The sequence below is a fragment of the Ictalurus punctatus genome, chromosome 5 (genome assembly GCF_001660625.3).
Source record: "Ictalurus punctatus breed USDA103 chromosome 5, Coco_2.0, whole genome shotgun sequence".
Lineage (NCBI taxonomy): Eukaryota > Metazoa > Chordata > Actinopteri > Siluriformes > Ictaluridae > Ictalurus > Ictalurus punctatus.
The window spans coordinates 1,226,329-1,249,211 of record NC_030420.2 but is presented as its reverse complement, the minus strand read 5'-3'; the positions used below and the strand labels follow the sequence as shown (position 1 = coordinate 1,249,211).

Below are 22,883 nucleotides of genomic sequence, written 5' to 3'. Positions count from 1 at the left end.
TAACTAGCATACAGATGTTAAGAGTCTTATACAGACATAGTGACTGAAAAAACGCAACAGGACCATCAGGAACATCAACATTTACCTCAGATATGTTGGTGAATTCCTAAGAAAAGCCTCCATTTGACTAAAACTATGCTGTAGTTACACGTATGTATATGTATGATATTGTCAGGTATCATATCAGAGATACTGTGAGCTGTTATATCCTTATAATCCAAAATTAGCAGTTGCTAAGTCTATAGCAGTGTGTGTACAGGGCAAAACGGATCCGCTGAGGACTACGATAGCTAGCTAGGAGTTAGCTAATAAGCTATACATGAATGAACCAGCAGTTATTTTAAGAAAGCATGGTAAATGCTCTAAATGGTACTGGTTAAAAAGGAAATTACACTGTACTGTAACACACTGTTCAGACAGTTTGTAGTTCCAGCGTAAAGGCTGCGAGTTTGAGTGTTTAATTATGTGTCAATGTAAAAACAAAACAAAACAAATTCAGATTAAGTATGAAGAAATAAGTCACAGAGTCGAGTTCAGGCCAGCACAGGTTTTATTCAGGACTTTGACAGGTTCGGCTTCACATGCAATCAGCGTAGTATGACACCTCTCTTTAAATCACATGTGCGTATGTGTGTGTGTGTGTATGAGTGTGTATATGTATATGCGTGTATATATATATATATATATATATATATATATATATATATATATATATATATATATATATGTATGTGTGTGTGTGTGTGTGTGTGTGTGTGTGTGTGTGTTTATGTGTGTAAGTGTGTGTCACGCACACAGACAATGGACAGAAGTGACACACAAAGTGCAAACCTTGACGTGGGCACTACCCGGACTGCACGGTTAAAAAGGAGGCACTTCGTTTGGATCTGACTCTCGCGATGAGAAATGAGAAACGAGAACCGTGAATCCCGTCGTCTCCTGCGGTTGAAATGAAAAAACAAAACAAAACAAAACAATAATCTCCTCGTCATGTCGAGGGACGACGGGTAAAAATCCCACTTGCGGTTCCTTTTTTTTTTTTCTTTTAATCGTTTGGTCATTGTTTAAAAAGAAGGCAATGTCCCTTTAATGCAGCATATTAGCTATGTCACCGCTAGGCACGTGCTGATAATCAACGTTTCGCTATCGTCAAAACTAGCTAACATTTATCACGAAATTTGTCCACCGTGTATTTAAACGCAACATAGCCACATAGCTAGCCAGGTTCAAGGACAAGCTAGCTAACGTTAGCTAGACTTCTTTACTGTGTAATTAAAACCAAGTGTGACGTTTGCTATCTTTTATTTTGTCTAAACAAGTTTGCTAGCGCGACATTACGTACACCGTTGCCTACGCAGGCCGCCTCCAATCCGAAATTGATCACGACTGAACCGATTATCGGCACATGCCTAGTCGCACAACGAATCATTTGTCATATCGCATATGGAAAACGTACATTATTCATATTATAATACATCGAGTGTACACGTGTAATGCTAACGCATCGAAATAGAAATCCATGCTCCGAATAAGACACAGGGGAATGACACAGTAGCAAATAAAAATAATCAACAGTGTCACGTCGTCATCAGGCCCTCGCTATGAAATGTCACGAACGGTTAATAAATCATCAGCACGCCAGAATGCTCAGGATGGAAACACTCTACCAAAATACAGCAACACCTAACACGACAGCCTAACCAGTCTCAACCAATCACGATGTACGGTACTGCATCTACTAATGCTAAAGTCTTCCTTCTGACTAACGGTAAGGGGCCATTCACCAAAAAGGATTCGCTCTATTCAAACGAATCGTTTAAGTGAATCAGGTGAATCAATTTTAATCATCTGAATCAGAATGGTTAAGGCTAACTAGCCAAGCAGGTTTGCTAGCGCGTTGGATAAACGATCGTGGTGATGTCATGTAATCAAGATTTCTATCGGCTAATCACATTTAGCTTTTCCGCCCATGTTGACGCTCTTATTGAGCAAAATCAGAAAGTTCAGGAGCCGTTCAGCACGGCCTGTCATAGCATAATGTGGAACTTTGTTCTGACTTTCTGCCATTAGGAGGCTCAGAGTTAGCTAAATTAGACAGCTAGCAGTAATCTCCTGTGGTAAATTTAGCTAGCTAGTTAACGTCCTGACGTTTACCAGGAGAAGGCTTTGCTTAGAAGAGTTAGCCAGTTAGCGGCAAGCTCCTGCATTAATTTCCACGTCAATGGAACTTTGCTAGATAACAACTTGCTGCATGTGTTATCCATTTCTCAGATTAGCTAGCTAGCAAAAACCTTTCTCAAATTAGCTAGCAGTAATCTCCTGTGGTAAATTTAGCTAGCTAGCTAAGTTTGTTCTGACATTTACCAAGAGGAGGCTTTGCTTAGAAGAGTAAGCCAGCTAGCAGCAAGTTAAAGTGTTAATGTCCACGTACTATGCTAGCTAACCATTCGCTGCCTGTGTTTTCCATTTCCTAGCTAGTTTAGTTACAATTATAAAATTGAAAACTGAAGCAGGATCAATGTGCTAAAGTACGTTAACTTATGCTCAGCTTAATATGGATGTTTGTTTTGATATTTCTCAGGAAAAGGCCAAATTAGCTAGCTAGCAAAAACTTCTTGTGGTGATTGTAACTAGCTAGCCGAGTACTCAACATCACTCAGCATAACCTAACGGATTGTTACTGCTATAATATTTTTCTTTCTCTTTATGTTGATTAACTTTGATATAAATGACAATCTGCGCCAAATAAGAATTGTAAAGTCGTGCTCGGTTCACTTAAAAGAGTCGTTTGAGTGACGAATCAGCGAATCAAATCACTGCAGTGAATCACGAAGCTCCATCACTACATACGAACAGGCCTACACGACACAAGGCAGTAATGGCAAAGAAAGAAAAACACACACACACACACAAAAAAAAACCTACCACGCGCTTCCGAGTTCCCCGTTAAACTCCAGACCCGCATCCTGGGAAAGAAATGCGATTCGTAAATTCCACGAGAAAAAACCACACTAAAAATTCTACCATCACACAACGTAACCCTGATTGTGACAGGACACCGATTCTCACCACTGCTAACAGCTACGTGACACGATCCTGTACACGCTCGCGCCGGCCATCTTCCCCTCCGTACACCCGGGGGACAACTAGAGAAACGTCTACTTATAAGAAACGCAACTGGAAACGTATCTAGCTTATCTGAAGAGAACTGGCTCTCTGTCCCTATACAGTTATTATAACGGAATATCTGTATACGAATGATTAGAGGAAGAAAATAAACTGGACCCGAAATGTTTTACCGAAATCACAACAATTCCCGGTTAATCTAGTTTTATCGCACTAATAACACAACTCATCAGCAGGCATGTGCCGACGTTAGCCTTCCATGTCATGATGACTGATTAGCATGATATTGATATTAGCATAAATTAGCATGCTAACTTACGGACTAAAATGGTGGACTTGCCCTCTCCATCAAATCTGCCCAAAACAATTAACCCTACAGGACAGTTATCCTTCCCAAGAGGACTTTAGCTAGCTAGCTTAGCATTGTCAGTGATGGTTAATCAGGCTGCTCCTGGCTAGACAGGCATATTTTGGGAGTCTGCTAGCAAATATTGCGGAATATCAGACAACCAGCTATCAGCACATGCCTACTTTGACATACCTAGAACAAACATGGCACCGTTTCAGGTCAGGCACGCTATTTTGAAATCTATTTGTCTTTACATTTGGCAAAAGTCCTCGACGTTTTGAGCCGGAATAACCTTTCCGAAACACGCCACGGCCGTGATCATAATGACTGATCAGATCAGTAACACCTTGCAAACACCCATTCCTTAAACCCTTTATCATTTCTTTTCGCTTTTAATAATAATAATAATAATAATAATAATAATAATAATAATAATGTTCAAAAGCACTCGAACGCTCCGTCCGGTTGCCATTCGGTCCAAATCCACGATACTTGACCACGATACATCTGAAGTTATAGGAATGCGGCTGTTGACCAGCCGCTGCGTGGAGTGGAGCGTCTGAACGACACGAAGTGGTGTACATCTGTAATGCTGTGGAAAGTAAATGAGTGAAGGTGTGTGTTGAGGTATGCTGGTTTAAGGTGAACCTGCTTTACTGAGTGTAAACAGTACGGTGAAAACGTCTCGGGTTCGGAAAAAAACAAACAAACAGCCGAGACTGGAAGGAGAGCTGCGTTCGTTAACGATGCGTTCGTTAACGCGACGTTTGGCAACGTTCTGGAGATGAGTGGAGTGGAGATGAATATGTCTGTGAAGGTTTTTCAGTCTCGCAAGTCACTGAGAATCTCCAAGGAGTAAGACCGGACTTGTGTCGTCACTTTCAAGACGGTGCGATACGATACGGTACGATACATCCTGACAAAGTTTGTAATATCCTTTTAAAGCAGCTAACGCTTCAGTCTGATGCCATGTGATGCCACTTTACTGCCAAAGAAGCGCCGTCATAACACATTCTGATTTGCTTCGACTCACAAGATACTCTTCATGAACAATCTGCGACTCCTTTCAAATTCCACTGTGACTTCTTTGACTGTTCATGGATTTAAAATAAAAATAAAATTAAAATACAACAAATACAGCCAGCAACTGGACTTCCTTCATGTTTTTCGGCCAGCAGGTTTTGGCACCTACAGCATTCCTTCGTTTCGTCCTGCGTTCACACCGGCAGCGAGAGTTGGTCATTTGGAGCGACAATTGGCAAAGAGAAGTGGGCGGGGCTTTTCTAGATACAAATAAGATATAACTTGTAATTCCGAAGTCATGCGAGCGCACTGTTAACGTTAGCTAGCTTAACGGACTTCGAAATCGTCCCAACTACGTATATACATAACCACTCGGTATTTAAAGATTCAGGGTTATTTCGAACTTTACAATTTAGAAAACTAATTAATTCTTTTTTAAAAAAATTTTATTTATGTGAACCAGCAAAAATAAAACTGATGAAGCTTTAGTAACAAATAGGAAACGCGAGTATCACAATAATTTCCAAAGCTTCTTCTTGGGACATCGGAAAGTACAAAAATTTTCAAAATTGATGTTTGGAGAAACTTTTTTTTTTTTTTAAATGGAGCTAGCTAGCTTAAATAACTGTGAAAGACGACACACGCTCTGCTTCCAATTCGAATCATTTTGTAAATTTTAGTAACTATACACTTCCGAGAACATTTGTATAGGCGACCACTATTGTCTAGGTGCTAGCAAGGTTACCATGGCAACCAGCAGTAACATTGAGTCACTGATGCCTACTAGCGATCCACGTCTAGCGATTTGGGTGAAAACATGGCTGCCGTGTGAACGCAGGGTTAGCAGTATTAACACTAGCTTGGCAGCATAGAGAGAACGAGGACAGCTGATTAGCCACCGCAGAGTTCTACATCTGATTCTTAAACTTTTAAAGGGTGGAAATCTAAGATGAGATGGATGAAGTGAAGCTCCCTGATTGGCTGTTGTGCTGTCAATCTGTGTATCTGCTGGTTTGAAAAGACGACCACCACTTTTCTGTCTCATTATTTGGCTAATTTCCTTTAGATCGCACACAGGAAGTGAGTGTTAGCATCATCATACGAGTGAATAGTGAGGGTTGAAACTCCGTCCTCAAACTTATAAAGCTGCCAAATGTGTGTGTGTGTGTGTGTGTGTGTGTGTGTGTGTGTGTGTGTGTGTGTTTGTGTGTGTGTTGTTGTGTTGTTTTTTAAAGGGACGCTTCATCTAAAAAAATAATAATAATGTGGAACATGCTAAATGCTAACCTGACAGGATTTCTGGAGAATGTTTATTATCTTTATTATTAATGCTAGCTAGCTTATATTAGCTGACAGAATTCTTAAACCATATTCACGCATGTTCATAATCTTCACTGCTAACACGGGCTAGCTAGCTAACCTAAGCTAACTTCTCAAGAGTTCTGAGAGCAGTATTCATACACGTTCACAATCCTAGCTGGCTAACACACGCTATCACGACAGGATTTCTGCGAGGATTTTAAAATCATATTCATTATGTGATCTAAACTGGATTGACTATGAAAGTTTCAAATCTTCTATAATAATGCTAGCCGGCTAGCTAGCGTGCACTAGGCAGGATTTTTGAGAGGATTTCTGAGTAAAATTATTAATAACCTTCACATCTAATGCTATCTAGCTAACATACATTAACCTAGCAGTATTTTTACAGTCTTCACTGCTAATGCTAACCAGGTAGATTTTTCATCGGTATTGTTAATGCTGGCTGCCTAGCTAACACGAGCAAACCTGACAGGATTTTTGAAGGAATATAAGTCGTTTTCATAATTTTGCTAGTTAACATGATCTAAACTGACAGGATTTCAGAGAGGATTTTTAAGTCATAGTCATAAAAGTAATCTAGCGAGCTAACAAGACATGATTATTGAGAACAAGGTGTGTTTTCGTGTTTTTTTTTTTGATAAAGCGTCCCTTTCATGGACAGACAAACGCGGACGAGTGAACAATAGCGACTAGCGTGTCCGAGTTGTGCTATTTTAGGCCTCAAACAAAAAATGACAGCAACCGAATTTTGAAGTACGTGTCGTATCTTTGGCCTGAGTGTAAAAACGCAAGGCAATGTGGAGGTTCGGAGGTGTGTGTGTGGCGTCGTGTTGTGTCGCGTCTTCCGAGTGTGGACTGATAGAGGGACGGAGGAGAAGGAAGGAAAGAGCGAGAGAATGTGAATGATTGAAGGCCTGTGTGTGTCGAGTGCGTGTAGAGTCTCTTTAGTTCACTCTGTTAGCCTTTCCCTCCCCGAGCGAAGGGTAAAAGCCCTCGTCATCCCCTCGTCCCCTTCCCTGTGGAGGCCTCGGTAAAATCCCCTGAATAATAAAGAGTTTAATATTCCGTCAATGTCAGTGGCTCTTTTTGTTTTTTTAAATTGTTAAATTCTGGTCCAGCAATCCTGAGGGAGCATGAGTTGAGGGCTAAAAGTTCTCCTTTTTTGTTTCAAAAAAAAAAAAAATAATAATAAAGAAGAGAGGGAAAAAAAAGAAGAAATAAACGTCTTTATCGTCTCCAAAGCTGAGTCGCTTCGTCTCCTGCCCTCCAGCGGGAACGCGTTGGAAAATTCAAGGACGAAAAAAAAACCCCAACGTCCTCTTTTCCGTGAGTCTTTCTCTACGAATACATCCCTCGTTCTGGTTCCCTGTAGTCCCGCAGGCGTCTGTCCACTAGGGGGCGGAGTTTAGACACAGAGTCAACGCGGAGTCGACGCTGGAAGACGAGACTCGGCTGCGAGCGACGGTCGCCTCTGGATGCTGAAAAGAAGAACGTCATCGTTTATATACAGTGCTAAGATGGAGATCTACTGTATATACAGGGCTGTGTGTGTGTGTGTGTGTGTGTGTTTTGCGAACCTGGTCTGTAGTTAGCTGTTGTGTTCTCGGGCCGGCTCCTCTGTGTGGGAGGAGGAGGACGAGATCCTCACGTTCCTCCTGAAGAGGCGGTCCAGCAGGCTGCGGCGCGGAGCCTCAGGAGGCTGAGCCCAGTCCAGGTCCGGGGAGCGCGTCCCCTGAGGCCCGAACACGTTAAGGTCACTAAAACACTCCGTCTCAATCATCTGCGACGGGAGACGAGAAAGACTTAACATGCGTGTGTGTTAACGAGTGTGTGTTAACAGTGACAAAGTTTACGGAGGGATTACACAGGTATAACCCTTTTAGTTTCTACTGTAACTACAATCATTATAACCGATCATTTCTGGAACCAAATATTCATAATATATTAAAATATGCATGAAAATAATTATACAAAATGTATTATATAAAACAATTTCTGAAAATATGTCAAACGTTTACATTTATAATATACGAAAATCATGTTTTATATAGTAATATACATGTAAAATCATTTATATAAACAATATGCAATAAAATACATGTAGAAAATTGTATACCATATACTAGAATAAGTAATATGTCTTTTATTAGTATAGATACTTAAAACTAAATGGTCAATAAATAATATATCAAAATACTTGTTTAATACGTATTCATTAAAATAATATCTGAGAAAAATGTATAATTACAACAATAAGATATAAAAATAGAAAATATTTAAATAGGCATAATATAATAAAATGAGAACTCAATATAATTAAATATTATATAATTTAAAATAAATATAATAATAAGAAATGAAAGAAATTGCTAATATTGCATTGTATAAATTCTACATACATTTTAGAGACATTTTTAAGCACCAAGATATAAGCCTAGTTATTATTATTATTATTATTATTATTATTATTATTATTATTATGATTATGATTATTATTATCGAGAACCTAGCTCTACTGCTTGTGTGCTAGAGGAGAAGACAGAGAACCATCTCTTCATGACCCTGCTGCTGGAGACGTCTCCATTGTCTCACTTCTCCGTTGCTGTGGTTGCTATGGTGACGAGTGTCCAGTTGTGTTGTGAGTAAACACTACTAGCCAATCAGAGTGCAGGAGGCGGGATTTAAGATGAGGAAAGATATCAGAAGCCAGGAATTTTATGAGCACATGATTCACCCGTAACAGGACGTTTTAAGTGGAGTGCAAACACGACGCGGTCCAGTAGGCATTTGGGATTTAGATATCTACAACCTATAGATCTACTGAATAATGTATTAATGCAATACAAAAAAAAACACACACACACACACCTCATTCTGCCAGGGTATAGAGACACTGCCAGTGGCAAACTTGGAGTAGAAATCGTTATCGGTTTGGTCCAGATTGACTCCTTTAACAGTGGAAAACTGCTCAATGTCCAACACGTCCTTACAGTATACCGCTCTCGGCTGGGGAGAGAGAGAGAGAGAGAGAGAGAGAGAGAGAGAGAGAGAGAGACAGAGAGAGAGAGGAAGAGAAAACCAAATAAAAGAAAAAAACTGAATTAATATTAATTCTGTAGCTTTAATACATTGAACACATAGGATGGAGTCTAATAAAGTGCAGAAGAAGAATCAGAACCTAGCCAGGTGAATCAGAGTCAGAGTCAGAATCTAGCCAGGTGAATCAATCAGAGTCAGAGTCAGTATCTAGATAGTTAATCAGAGTCAGAGTCAGAATCTACCCAAGTGAATCAGTATGTGGCCAAGCAGAGTCAGAATCAGACACAGAGTCAGAATTTGGCCTGTGAAAATCAGAATAAGAATTTGGTCAAAGGGGAATCAGATTCAGAGTCAATATTTAGGCAAGGAGAATCAGACTCGTTGGCAGAATTTGGCCAGAAAGAATTACAATTAGGCTCAGGGTTAAAATCTGGTCAAATGTGAAAAAGAATCTGACTCAGAGTCTGAATTTGACCACAGTGAATCAGAATTTGGCCTAAAAGTATCTGAATCAAAATCAGTGTGAATTTGGTCAAGGAATCAGACTCCGAGTCAGAATCACAAGAGTCAGAAATGAATCGAGTCGAGTCAAAATCAGACTCAGAATTTGGCTGACGAGAATCAGAATCAGGCTCCGAGTCAGAATTTTGTCAAAGGAGAATCAGATTCGGATTCAGATCCCATACTTATGCGATGGTGGCTGAGGAGAATCAGATTCAAATTCAGGAATTAAGAATTACAATTAGATTAGATTCAAGAGTCAAAATGTGGTCAAAAGTGAACCAGGATCTGATTCAGAGTTCACGTGTGAATATAAGGAATTTGACTCGGATTAACTGCATGAACACTACAAAAAAGACAGCAAGGACATCACACGTGTGGAGGAATTAAACATTCACGATAGCTTGTGAAAAAGTTTATATACTGTACACGCGATTTAGACACGTGACTCACATCAGGCACGAAGGAAGGCTCCAGAATTCCAGCCTCCAGTCTCTTAAAGTTGATATTCTTGAAGAAGGGATGAGCTTTGACCTCCACCGCGCCCTCCGTCTTACAGCCTAGCCTCTGCTTAGGGTCTTTTGCTAAAAGCTGCACACACACACACACACACACACACACACACATTAGCAATAGATGCAACAAAATCAGTTGTGACACAACACTCAGGTAGTGTGTGTGTGTGTGTGTGTGTGTGTGTGTGTGTGTGTGTGTCCTCACCATCCTGCAGATGGCTTTGGTGTCTTCTGTAAACTTGTCGCTGTACTCCTCCTCCTCCTCCTGCACTCGTTTCTCCACTTCCTCCCTCTTCACTCGTTCTTTGCGGGCACGGAAAGGCGAGCGGCCCGCCGTCATCTCGTAGATCAGACAGCCCAGACCCCACCAATCAGGGCTCATGCTGTAGCGCTCATTATTGATCACCTCTGGAGCTGCGGATAAATCAGCAAACTGTCAGCAAACTCATCTCATCGTACAGTGTGTGTGTGTGTGTGTGTGTGTGTGTGTGTGTGTGTGTGTGTGTGTGTGTGTGAGGGTGGGATTTTAATACTGTCTATGAAAACTGATTCGAAGTCTAATACAATTTAAATTCAATGCTTTGTCAAGTTTTTTATTGTCCGCCAAATACTGATTCTGATTCTTTCCAACCAAATACTGATTCTGATTCTTTCCAACCAAATACTGATTCTGATTCTTTCCGACCAAATACTGATTCTGATTCTTTCCGACCAAATACTGATTCTGATTCTTTCCGACCAAATATTGATTCTGATTCTTTTCGACCAAATATTGATTCTTTTCAGCCAAATATTGAATCTTTTCAGCCAAATATTGATTCAGATTCTTTTCGACCAAATACTGATTCTGATTCTTTTGTCAGTCCAGATGTATTTGTTTGAGTTCTGATTCTTTTGGCCAGATTCTTATTGCATGTGAAGAAATTCTGATTCTTGTCGTGACACGAGTCAGATATGACACAAGTCAGATATTTTGCACTTAATGACTGATCATTTTAGAGATGCGAAAATCTAAAAATGTGAAAATTTTTGACATATTGAGTGACATTCCTGATCAGCAAACCAAAAAGTGTGTGTATGTGTGTGTGTCTGTAAACGAGGCAGAGGAGAATAAAGAGTGTGAGTGTGTGATTAAATGTTAGATGATAACGTACCCATGTAGCCCACAGTACCGACTCGGCCTCTTATCGGCTCACCATCAGGCACTTTGATGGCCAGCCCCAGGTCTGAGATCCGGATGTGGCCTACACACACACACACACACACACACACACACACAGGGATCAGTAACACACACGCACACACACGCACCTGTATCTGTGATAGTAATGTAACTACTTACCGTTATCGTCTAATAGAATGTTCTCCGGTTTTAAATCCCTGCCGAGACACACACACACACACACACACACACACACACACACACACGAATGAAAAACAGTTTCTGCAGCAGGATAATTGGATAACTGTTTCTTGGAGTTACTGGACACTGATTTGTTCCTTCTTTTACATGATTGGATGATGATTTTTGCTTGCTAGTACATGATTGGATGATGATTTTTGCTTGCTAGTACATGATTGGATGATGATTTGTAGCCATTAGTCTGACAGGTTGATGTTTACATGTACGGTTTTCAGTTGATTGGATGATGATTTTTCAGGTGGGGGTCTGATGCGGGTCTGATTAGAGGTTTTTTATTGGCTTTTAACTTTTTCCAGGCTTTCACACATGACTGGATGATGATTTAGACCGGCATTTCAGTGACTGGATGTTGTTTTTTCAGGCCTCCGGATGATTGGGTGATGATTTTTGATTCACGTTGAACTTTGAATCTGATTGGATGCTGATTTTTTGGTAGAAATTCATGTGATTAGATGATTGTGTTGTGTGGGGTTTTTGCATTATTGATCAGTTTACATGATTTGACCCTTGCAGATGTGTGTGTGTGTGTGTGTGTGTGTGTGTGTGCGCTCACCTGTAGACGATGGATTCTTGGTGCAGGTGCTCGAGACCGCAGCAGATCTCGGCAGCGTAGAACTGCACGCGCTCCTTCTCGAAGCCCGGAGTTCCCATGTTGTAGATGTGGAACTTCAGATCTCCTCCGTTCATGATGGTCAGCACCAGACACAGAGCGTCTTTGGTTTCGTACGCGTACGCTAAACTCACCTGCAGCATGAGGGCTGGGGTTAGAGCGAGGGCGAGAGAGAGCGAGAGAGAGAGAGAGAGAGAGAAACTGAGAGAAGAGGAAACGTACCACGAATCTGCTGTTCACTTTCTCCAGGATCTGTTTCTCATTCAGCGCCATGGACTCGCCCTTCCTCTTCTTTATCCTCTTCTTCTCCAGCTTCTTACAGGCGTACATCTTCCCCGTCGCCCTCACCTGACACGCACACACCTGTACACACACACACACACCAAAATAACACACAATCAGTAACACATTATCACTAACACACACACACACACACACACACACCAAAATAACACACAATCAGTAACACATTATCACTAACACACACACACACACACACACACACACCAAAATAATACACAATCAGTTACACATTATCACTAACACACACACACACACACACACACCAAAATAACACACAATCAGTAACACATTATCACTAACACACACACACACACACACACACACCAAAATAATACACAATCAGTTACACATTATCACTAACACACACACACACACACACACACCAAAATAACACACAATCAGTAACACATTATCACTAACACACACACACACACACACACACACACCAAAATAACACACAATCAGTTACACATTATCACTAACACACACACACACACACACACACACCAAAATAACACACAATCAGTAACACATTATCACTAACACACACACACACACACACACACACACACACCAAAATAACACACAATCAGTAACACATTATCACTAACACACACACACACACACACACACACACACACCAAAATAACACACAATCAGTTACACATTATCACTAACACACACACACACACACACCAAAATAACACACAATCAGTTACACATTATCACTAACACACACACACACACACACACACACACACACACACACAGACACACACACACACACACACACACACAGGTCCTCACCTCTCCAAAGCCTCCCTTCCCCAACACTCTGTACTGCCGAAATGTGTCTTTAGTAACCGGCTGCCTGCAATCACACACACACACACACACACACACACACACACACACACATTATATACATATTATACACACATTATACACAGCTTAAACACTTATAAATAAATAATAAACATGAACTGAAGAATGAATAGACCTAAGACAAAAAAAATGAAAATAATGAAAAGATGAATAAAGACAGGATGGAGAGAGGAAAGAGATGTAATGAGAGGAAAAAAGAATGAAAGAAAACAAAGGAAGGAAAGAAAGCCAGACCCTGAGAGAAATAATGAGTGAGAGAGATGAACAGATGGACAGAAGAGCGGTAAAGAGAGAGATAAAGAGACAGAGAGAGAGAGATAGAGATAGAATGAGAGAGAGAGAGAGATAAAGAGAGAGATAAAGATAGAGAGACAGAGAGATAAAGAGATAGAGAGAGAGAGATAAAGAAAGACAGATAGATAGAGATAAAGAGAGAGATAGAGAGATAAAAAAGAGATAGAGACAGAGAGACAGTCCAGCTACAGACCTTTCCAGCATTTTCCACTGGATAAAGCGGTCGAAGTACATGCTGTTCTGGTAATCAGAGAACGGCGCTCCACTCAGGTACTCATGCAGAGCCCTAAAACACACAGGAGAACACACAGGAGAACCCTGAGTACAGAACACATGAGAACACACAGGAGAACCCTGAGTACATGAGAACACACAGGAGAACCCTGAGTACAGAACACAGGAGAACACACAGGAGAACCCTGAGTACAGGAGAACACCTGTTAACACCACACTAACACACGAACCTCCTGCGAACACCATCAATCACTTGTAAGAATCTGGAGGAGGTGCATTAGCTACATCTCCACTGATACATGGTGTGTGTGTATGTGTGTGTGTGTGTGTGTGTGTGTGTGTTCATACTTGCGGCAATCGCTGAAGATCTCTTTGCAGGGACTCAGCTCAAGGTTCTCTCTGCAGGGTTCGGCAAGAACCTCCAACACATCCACACACTCCGGGGACTGCAACACACACACACACACACACACACACACACACACACACACACACGATTTGTTTCTCTTTTTAACACATTAACACATGTTTCATCTCATTCACAGTAATTCACACACACACACACACACACACACACACACACACACACACACACACCTGCTTGGTGAGGAACTTCTTGATGATCTGGTCTCCTCGACTCTTCCTTTTCTCGTCCGGAGTCACCTCGTAGTCCTCCTAAAGGGCACGAGGTGACACCGTTACCATAATGATGACCTCTGACACTCGCTCAGGAGCCCACCTTCATCATCACCTTCATCACAACCATCATCATCATCACCTTAACCATCACCTTCATCATCATCATCATCATCAACTTCATCATCAGCTTCATCACAACCATCATCATCATCACCTTAACCATCACCTTCATCATCATCATGATCAACTTCATCATCAGCTTCATCACCACCATCACCTTCATCATCATCAACTTCATCATCAACTTCATCACAACCATCATCATCATCACCTTAACCATCACCTTCATCATCATCATCATCAACTTCATCACCCTTCATCAACACCATCACCTTCATCATCATCATCATCAACCTCATCATCAGCTTCATCACCACCATCACCTTCATCATCATCATCATCAACCTCATCATCAGCTTCATCACCACCATCACCTTCATCATCATCATCATCAACTTCATCATCAGCTTCATCACCACCATCACCTTCATCATCATCAACTTCATCAACTTCATCACAACCATCATCATCATCACCTTAACCATCACCTTCATCATCATTATCATCAACTTCATCATCACCCTTCATCAACACCATCACCTTCATCATCATCATCATCATCAACTTCATCACCACCACACCATCACCTTCATCATCATCATCATCAACTTCATCATCAGCTTCATCACCACCATCATCATCATCACCTTAACCATCACCTTCATCATCATTAACTTCACCATCACCCTTCATCAACACCATCACCTTCATCATCAACTTCATCACCCTTCATCAACACCATCACCTTCACCATCATAATCACCTTCATCATCACCTTCATCATCATCACCATCACCTTTATCATCACCTTCATCACCACTATCACTTCATCATCATCATCACCACCATCACTTTCATCATCACCTTCACCATCACCTTCAACACCATCATCTCCACCATTACCCTCATCATCACCACCATCACCATCACCATCATCATCACCATTACCTTCATCATCATCATCACCTTCATCACCACCATTACCTTCATCATCATCATCACCTTCATCACCACCATAACCTCTTCACCATCATCATCATCATCATCACTGCCTTTATCATAGGGGGGATAGGGGGTGTGGTTTGGGACATGACCTCAGTGGGCTGCAGAAGTCTGTGATAGTACTTAGTGAACGAAATCCACCATGTTCCCTTTATTAGTGTACTACATACTAGTGCACATGATTCTGTAGTGTAGGGTATAGGGTGTAGGGTATAGAGTGTAGGGTATAAGATGTAGGGTATAGAGTGTAGGGTACAGGGTGTAGGGTATAGGGTGTAGGGTATAGAGTATAGAGTGTAGGGTATAGGGTGTAGGGTATAGAGTGTAGGGTGTACGGTATAGGGTATAGAGTGTAGGGTATAGGGTATAGAGTGTAGGGTGTAGGGTATAGGGTATAGAGTGTAGAGTGTAGGGTATAGAGTGTAGGGTATAGGGTGTAGGGTATAGAGTGTAGGGTATAGGGTGTAGGTATGGAGTGTAGGGTATAGAGTGTAGGGTGTAGAATGTAGGGTATAGGGTGTAGGGTGTAGGGTATAGGGTATAGAGTGTAGGGTGTAGGGTATAGAGTGTAGAGTGTAGGGTATAGAGTGTAGGGTATAGGGTGTAGGGTATAGAGTGTAGGGTGTAGGGTATAGGGTATAGAGTGTAGGGTATAGGGTATAGAGTGTAGGGTGTAGGGTATAGAGTGTAGAGTGTAGGGTATAGAGTGTAGGGTATAGGGTGTAGGTATGGAGTGTAGGGTATAGAGTGTAGGGTGTAGAATGTAGGGTATAGGGTGTAGGGTATTGAGTGTAGGGTGAAGGGTACAGGGTATAGGGTATAGAGTGTAGGGTATAGAGTGTAGGGTATAGAGTGTAGGGTATAGGGTATAGAGTGTAGGGTATAGGGTGTAGGGTATAGAGTGTAGGGTATACGGTATAGAGTGTAGGGTGTAGGGTATAGGGTATAGAGTGTAGGGTGTAATATATAGAGTGTAGGGTGTAGGGTATAGGGTATAGGGTGTAGGGTATAGAGTGTAGGGTATAGGGTGAAGGGTATAGGGTGAGATTTAGAATACAGCTTCTATGTAGACAAAATACTAAATCACAACACAGCGATAGCAGTGCCATTACTTTTAATCCTCATTATAACAATAAGAATACATTTTACAATCAGGGCAGGGCTTAGGGGCATCGGCCAATCAGAGCGTTCCTCTCTCAGGTATGACGAAGAGTGCCACCTGGAGTGTGTTAGCATACGAGTGTTAACACTTGTGTTTCATTCATGAAGGAGCAGCAGCTATGGTTATACAACATGTGTGTGTGTGTGTGTGTGTGTATACACTCTCCTCAACACCGTCACACTCAACAGATCCCGTTATGCAACACTCTTCACCCGACCACCTGCCACACACACACTCACTCACACACACACACACACACACACACACACACACACACACACTTCCACTACATACCTACGCTCTTATTTCCATCTACAGAAAGTGTTGCATAACAACATACACTAAACCACACGTGTACACACACAAACACACACACACACACACACACACACACACACACACACACACACAAGCATATGCTTCATGAAGCCTGTGGTGTGTGACCTCTGGTTGCTAGGTAACCAGGCCGTCAACACGGCAGGATTCTGCGGAGGCCTGGAGAGCCACAGCACGGGGCGGCAGCGTCACACACACATTGCACGTCATTACATAGCGGGAGCGTGTGTATGTGTGTGTGTGTGTATGTATGTGTGTGTGTGTGTGTGTGAGTGTGCATGTGTGTATGTGTGTGTGAGTGTGTGTGTGTGTGTGTGTGAGGGGAGAGCTGGAATGTTTTCCGTTCCGCTTAACACTCCACCATACACTCGACTAAAAAAAGGGCAGGAGGAATCGAAAGGAAAGAACGCCACGACTCTCTCTCTCTCTCTCTCTCACACACACACACACACACACACACACACACACATTCCTAATGCCACACGTCTAAATGGAATTATTTTTCTGCCAGAAGCAATCATATTTTAATACCACATGCTTTCATCAATCATAAAAGACTGTTTTAAGTTTTACGTCATGTTACTTACGCTTTTATTAACCTGTAACTTTTTTCATTATTTAAATAACATGGCCGCCGTCGGCCAATCAGCTTTCAGCGGGCATTTGACAGCATTATCACTGATCTATCATCACAAAACTTTAATTGTATGTCCTTGTCCTTCTAAGCGTGTACTAGCCTATGCAACTGTTCAAGAATGGGCCACTAGGGGGCAATATTTACACATTAAATTAGTTGTTTAAGCTCCACCCACACAGTTCTCTGGTGCTTTCCTTGTCCAGTCAAACCTCTTCAACCCCGCCCAAATATTTCTCTCTTTGTATCCCCTTTAACTCATGCTGTAAAATTGGCCCCGCCCCCATGGTTCTCTGGAGCCATCCACCTGGCCCCGCCCCATAGTTCTCAGGTGGCGTCAACATCACCCTGCTCCATGTCTCTCTGGAGCGCTCCTTATGCCCACACCACCGAGTTTCTCCTTATAGCCCCGCCCACTGTTTTCTCGAGCAGTCCATATAGCCCCGCCCACTCTAGCATGTAGAAGTCTTGTTGATTCAGACACCGTAATGGCGCAGCGATGGTGGAAACGAGACAGAACTGCTGCAAACATCAACTTCAAATGTGTTAAGGTGTTAATAAAACTAATGAAAATACACCGTAATTACACTTAGCATCGACTGCTAACCGAATGTCCTTGGTTTCTGTCATATTCACAAACATCGACACTGCAACAAATAGCAAATAACCACTCATATTTGTGAGCATGTGTGTGTGTGTGTGTATGAGAGAGAGGGAGAGGGAGAGAGGAAGAGATAAGATCAGTCTAATCTATCTCTGCTGACCGGACACACACACACACACACACACACACACACACACACAGAGAGAGAGAGAGAGAGAGAGAGAGAGAGAGAGAGAGAGAGATTGAGAGTGAGAGAGATAGAGAGAGAACGAGAGAGCGACAGAGAGAGAAGACACCCAGCGTTGTCTCAGTTAAGATCCTGCCAGTCTCTGACGTCAAAAGGGGCCTCAGAAACCCCCTAGGCTCATTCCTTATGGTGTCTACACACACACACACACACACACACACACACACACACACACACACACACCATAATTACAGAACGCATGCATGCCTTACATGCATACACACTCTTCTCCTTTCTACAGTACGGAAAAAAACCCTCAAGGATCCTCAAGAATCCCAAAATGGACAAGAATCTCTAAATGCTAAAAGCTACATATTAGCATGTGCGAAAGCGTTCATGCTATTAGCACGCTAAGATGAAGAAATGCTAGCCGTTCGGGTGAGATTTAACTTCACTAGAATAAAAATTAATAATTAAAACAATCTAAGTACAAAAATGTTAAAAAAGCCTGGACGCTGAGACAACCCGAGCTAACAAATCTTCCGTCGTATTTATCGCGCACACAGTCTTACAGGACCATTTTAGCTGAAAATGAAACATCCACAACATCCCTCCTATAATGCAAATTCGCCGTTTGTTAAAGTTGTGAGAACACTGTTGCTAAGCAACTGGGAATCATGAATCTGAGCACAAACTAGCTAATGAAAGAGGCTAAAAATATAGCTAGATACGTTTTTTATTGTAGAACAGTACAAAGCGAGATGGATGATGAAAATGACACAAAAGTGCTTAGAAAAGTATCATTTACACCAGATGTGTTTGAAAATTACCACAAAAAAAGCAGTTGTGAATACCAGAAGATGGAAAATATTTGGAGATTTCCATTAATAGTTAGCTACTTTAGCCTTGTAGCGCCAGCTAAGGTGATTTTTCAATGCTGCAGAGGTAGAATGACGATAAAAATGAATCAAAAGTGTAGAGAACGTCAACTTTTACCTCAGATGTGTTGATAGATTGCTAAAAAATTAATGTGGGGCTAAAATAAAACACACTGTAATTACATTTAGCATTAGGTGCTAACCTAACCGCCGAAGCTGGTCGAGAAATGAAAAATGTGTCACAACAAGCTGGAAAATTTCAGTGAACGACACAAAAGAGCCTGGTTAATGTAGAATTCCCATAAACACAGTGAGACAGAAGCGTAATTGACTTAGCATTAGATCCTGCTGGAAGATAAATACATAAATACAGACTTTTACTGCTATTTAACAACATAATGTATTGATGTAGAGATTATCGATGCTTGATAGTGTCGCTGGATACAAGAATACAAAGAATTGTCCGAGCACGGTAAATAGTTTGGGATTTGCTATCACTTAGCTACGGTAGCGTCGTAGCGCCAATGGAAAGTCACGGTGACAATAAAAATTAGTCAGAAGTGTCGAGAACGTCAACTTTTACCTCAGATTTGTTGATAGATTGCAAAAAAAAAGACCGTATGACAAAAAAAATACACTCTAATTATTATACTTAGCATTAACTGTTCATCTTTAATGTTGAGAAACCAATTTTCAGTCACAGCTTGTGAACTCGTAGCTGGAATTATTTTCTGAGTAAGATAAAGAGTAAAATTATTCCAGCATTGCAATGTTTAGCTGCAAATGAACAATTTAGCTAGCTGTTAGCAAGCGCACATATTCACTACATCTAGTGGGTTTGTCTTTCAAATTCAGACACATTAGCTATTTGCGTTTGGTCTTCACGTGTAGACTGAGGTTTGAGGGGGTTTCTGAGAATCGAAGAGGGGTAATGAGTGTGTGGTTTTTAGACAGAACACACAACGTCTTCTTTCACCCTGACCACATGAGCGTCTGTGTGTGTTCGAGACTCCGTCTGAGATTGATGTGGGAGGACAACTGTGGGAGTAATATCCGGTGACGAGACCACGGTGGTCCCCTCTGGACTCCTGAGGACCACAAGGACCGGTGTTAAGCTAGCTAATATTTAGCTACAACTGTAATATCTAATAGCTACCCATTTTAATGCCTTGTTTTATGGAGCTAGCTAACACACTGACAGTTTTGAATGAACCTGGCTTTTTAATAAGCTAGCTAGCTTATTTTAGATGCACGAAAAACACAAGCTAGGTAGCTTTAGTGAGCACAGTTTTTAATGTTTAAAAAATATAAACCATGTGACCTTATACCATGTGACCTTTATATAAAATGTAAATTACCGCATGGTTGATTTTAGCTAATGGACTGACGTAATAATACAATTTATGCAACACAAAAAAAGTCCAATCACCAACCTGAACAAAACGTAGCCCAATCCAACGAAAAAAAAAAAAAAAAAAGAACATGTTGCGATGTTGAAACTTCAGTAGCATTAGTGTTTTTTTTTGGAATGTTGGATATTTTTTTATCTCCAAAAATGAACCCTTCTAGACAAAAAACTAAAAAGTCAGCAAACAATAGCTCTCATTTAAAAGTTGTTGGTTTTTTTTTTGCCATTTCTGTTTAAAGATTTAAACTTTGGTTAATGTTAGAGGTATAAAAAAAATAATAAAAAAAACATGAGCATTACCCTGCTGAAAAAACATAAAAACCATCATGGAAATTCTAATGGTTTCCACTACAAATAAAATGACAAACCATCAGCTAACCATTAAAAACATTACCATTATAGGTCCTTAATGATATCCACTAGACATGACATGCCACCAATAAAAGCCAACAAACCAGTAGAGTCCACAGGGACCATTACAGTTTCCATTAAAACCAATACAATTCCCATTATATCCATTAAAACCATTACAAATTCTATTAGGGGTTCTACTGGGGTTTTTTTCAGCAGGGTAAGAAAAATGTAAGCTATTTTACCTGAAAAATATGGACTCAATAATCACCTGAACTATGCTAATTTAACCAAAATGAACCGTTTTTTAAATAAATCATGGCCATTATTGATCAAAATATCCACCGAAAGCTGGAACCTTTCCGTTTTCTGCAGCCGCTTTCCTTATTGTGCCGTTTTTGAAGTATTTGTTCGGGAAAGGGTTAACGGAGGCAGCTGGTGAAGAGCTCTTGACCTGAACTTGAAGTGAACTTCAAGAGTTTGTTTGTCAGACAGAAATGAAGGCTAAACCTGAAGCACTTTTATTAGAGAATCAGCCTACAGGCTAAACTTTTAATTTAGACTGTAGTTTATTGCCCAAGTTAAGTCCCCAAAGTTCAGCTTAAGTTCAGAGCTAAAGGTCTTCAGCTCCCAGTGCGATGAACCTCGCTTTCCCCAGACTCTGAGATTAAATTTTTTTCGTGGAATCTGAATAAAAGGAAGGACCAGCTCTATCGGGTGGATATTTAACTAACGGAAATAACGGACAGGAAGTGACAAATCGCCTTGTGAGGACTTTGTGTGTGTCAGTTCAAATACTCATATAAAGTTATGTTATGTGGAATGTTCTATTTCAGAGGGGTTTTTGTAAGTGTGTGTGTGTGTGTGTGTGTGTGTGTGTGTGTGTGTGTGTGTGTGTGTGCGTGTATACCATGGCGTCCAGCAGATGAATGCATCTCAGCAGCTCTGGTCTGGTCTCACAGTAGAGGCGAAACAACAGTCTCCCTATGGGCTGTTTCTCACACAGGCTGAAGTAATCCCTGTCTGAAACACACACACACACACACACACACACACACACACACACACACACACACACACACACACACACACACACACACAGGACTTAATTAATCCACAACTCAGTACCCTATTATGTGTACTCTGGACCATTACTGAAGCTAAATTGTTTAACGTCAATAGCATTGAAGTGTGTAACAGTACTGAAGGGTGAGAGTGTAACAGTACTGAAGGTAGAGTGTGTATCAGTACTGAAGGTAGAGTGTGTAACAGTACTGAATGTAGAGTGTGTAACAGTACTGAAGGTAAAGTGTGTAACAGTACTGAAGGTAAAGTGTGTATCAGTACTGAAGGTAGAGTGTGTAACAGTACTGAATGTAGAGTGTGTATCAGTACTGAAGGTAGAGTGTGTAACAGTACTGAAGGGAAAGTGTGTAACAGTACTGAATGTAGAGTGTGTAACAGTACTGAAGGTAGAGTGTGTAACAGTACTGAAGGTAAAGTGTGTAACAGTACTGAAGGTAGAGTGTGTAACAGTACTGAAGGTAAAGTGTGTAACAGTACTGAATGTAGAGTGTGTAACAGTACTGAAGGTAAAGTGTGTAACAGTACTGAAGGTAGAGTGTGTAACAGTACTGAATGTAGAGTGTGTATCAGTACTGAAGGTAGAGTGTGTAACAGTACTGAAGGGAAAGTGTGTATCAGTACTGAAGGTAGAGTGTGTAACAGTACTGAAGGTAGAGTGTGTAACAGTACTGAAGGTAGAGTGTGTAACAGTACTGAATGTAGAGTGTGTATCAGTACTGAAGGTAGAGTGTGTAACAGTACTGAAGGTAGAGTGTGTAACAGTACTGAAGGTAGAGTGTGTATCAGTACTGAAGGTAAAGTGTGTATCAGTACTGAAGGGAAAGTGTGTATCAGTACTGAAGGGAAAGTGT

At 41.1% G+C, this 22,883-nt stretch overlaps 1 protein-coding gene across 2 annotated transcripts in view; it reads right to left on the bottom strand.

Moving 5' to 3' along the window:
• Positions 1–532: 532 nt before the first annotated feature.
• The window catches only part of grk5l (G protein-coupled receptor kinase 5 like), a 52,178-nt gene continuing 29,827 nt past the window's right edge, over positions 533–22,883 (bottom strand). Inside the window, exons 3-16 of one of the 2 annotated variants that reach the window (XM_053680044.1) lie at positions 21,857–21,969; positions 14,223–14,300; positions 13,974–14,071; positions 13,585–13,677; positions 13,020–13,083; positions 12,132–12,272; positions 11,853–12,043; positions 11,219–11,256; positions 11,031–11,120; positions 10,082–10,290; positions 9,815–9,952; positions 8,690–8,827; positions 7,470–7,601; positions 533–7,299 (exon numbers count right to left, since the gene is read on the bottom strand). In XM_053680044.1, coding sequence (XP_053536019.1) covers positions 7,213–7,299; positions 7,470–7,601; positions 8,690–8,827; positions 9,815–9,952; positions 10,082–10,290; positions 11,031–11,120; positions 11,219–11,256; positions 11,853–12,043; positions 12,132–12,272; positions 13,020–13,083; positions 13,585–13,677; positions 13,974–14,071; positions 14,223–14,300; positions 21,857–21,969 — 1,610 coding nt within the window. In that variant the 3' untranslated portion in view covers positions 533–7,212. Of the gene's footprint in view, positions 7,300–7,398; positions 7,602–8,689; positions 8,828–9,814; positions 9,953–10,081; positions 10,291–11,030; positions 11,121–11,218; positions 11,257–11,852; positions 12,044–12,131; positions 12,273–13,019; positions 13,084–13,584; positions 13,678–13,973; positions 14,072–14,222; positions 14,301–21,856; positions 21,970–22,883 lie in introns of both variants that reach the window. The other variant, XM_053680043.1, reaches the window with a different exon arrangement.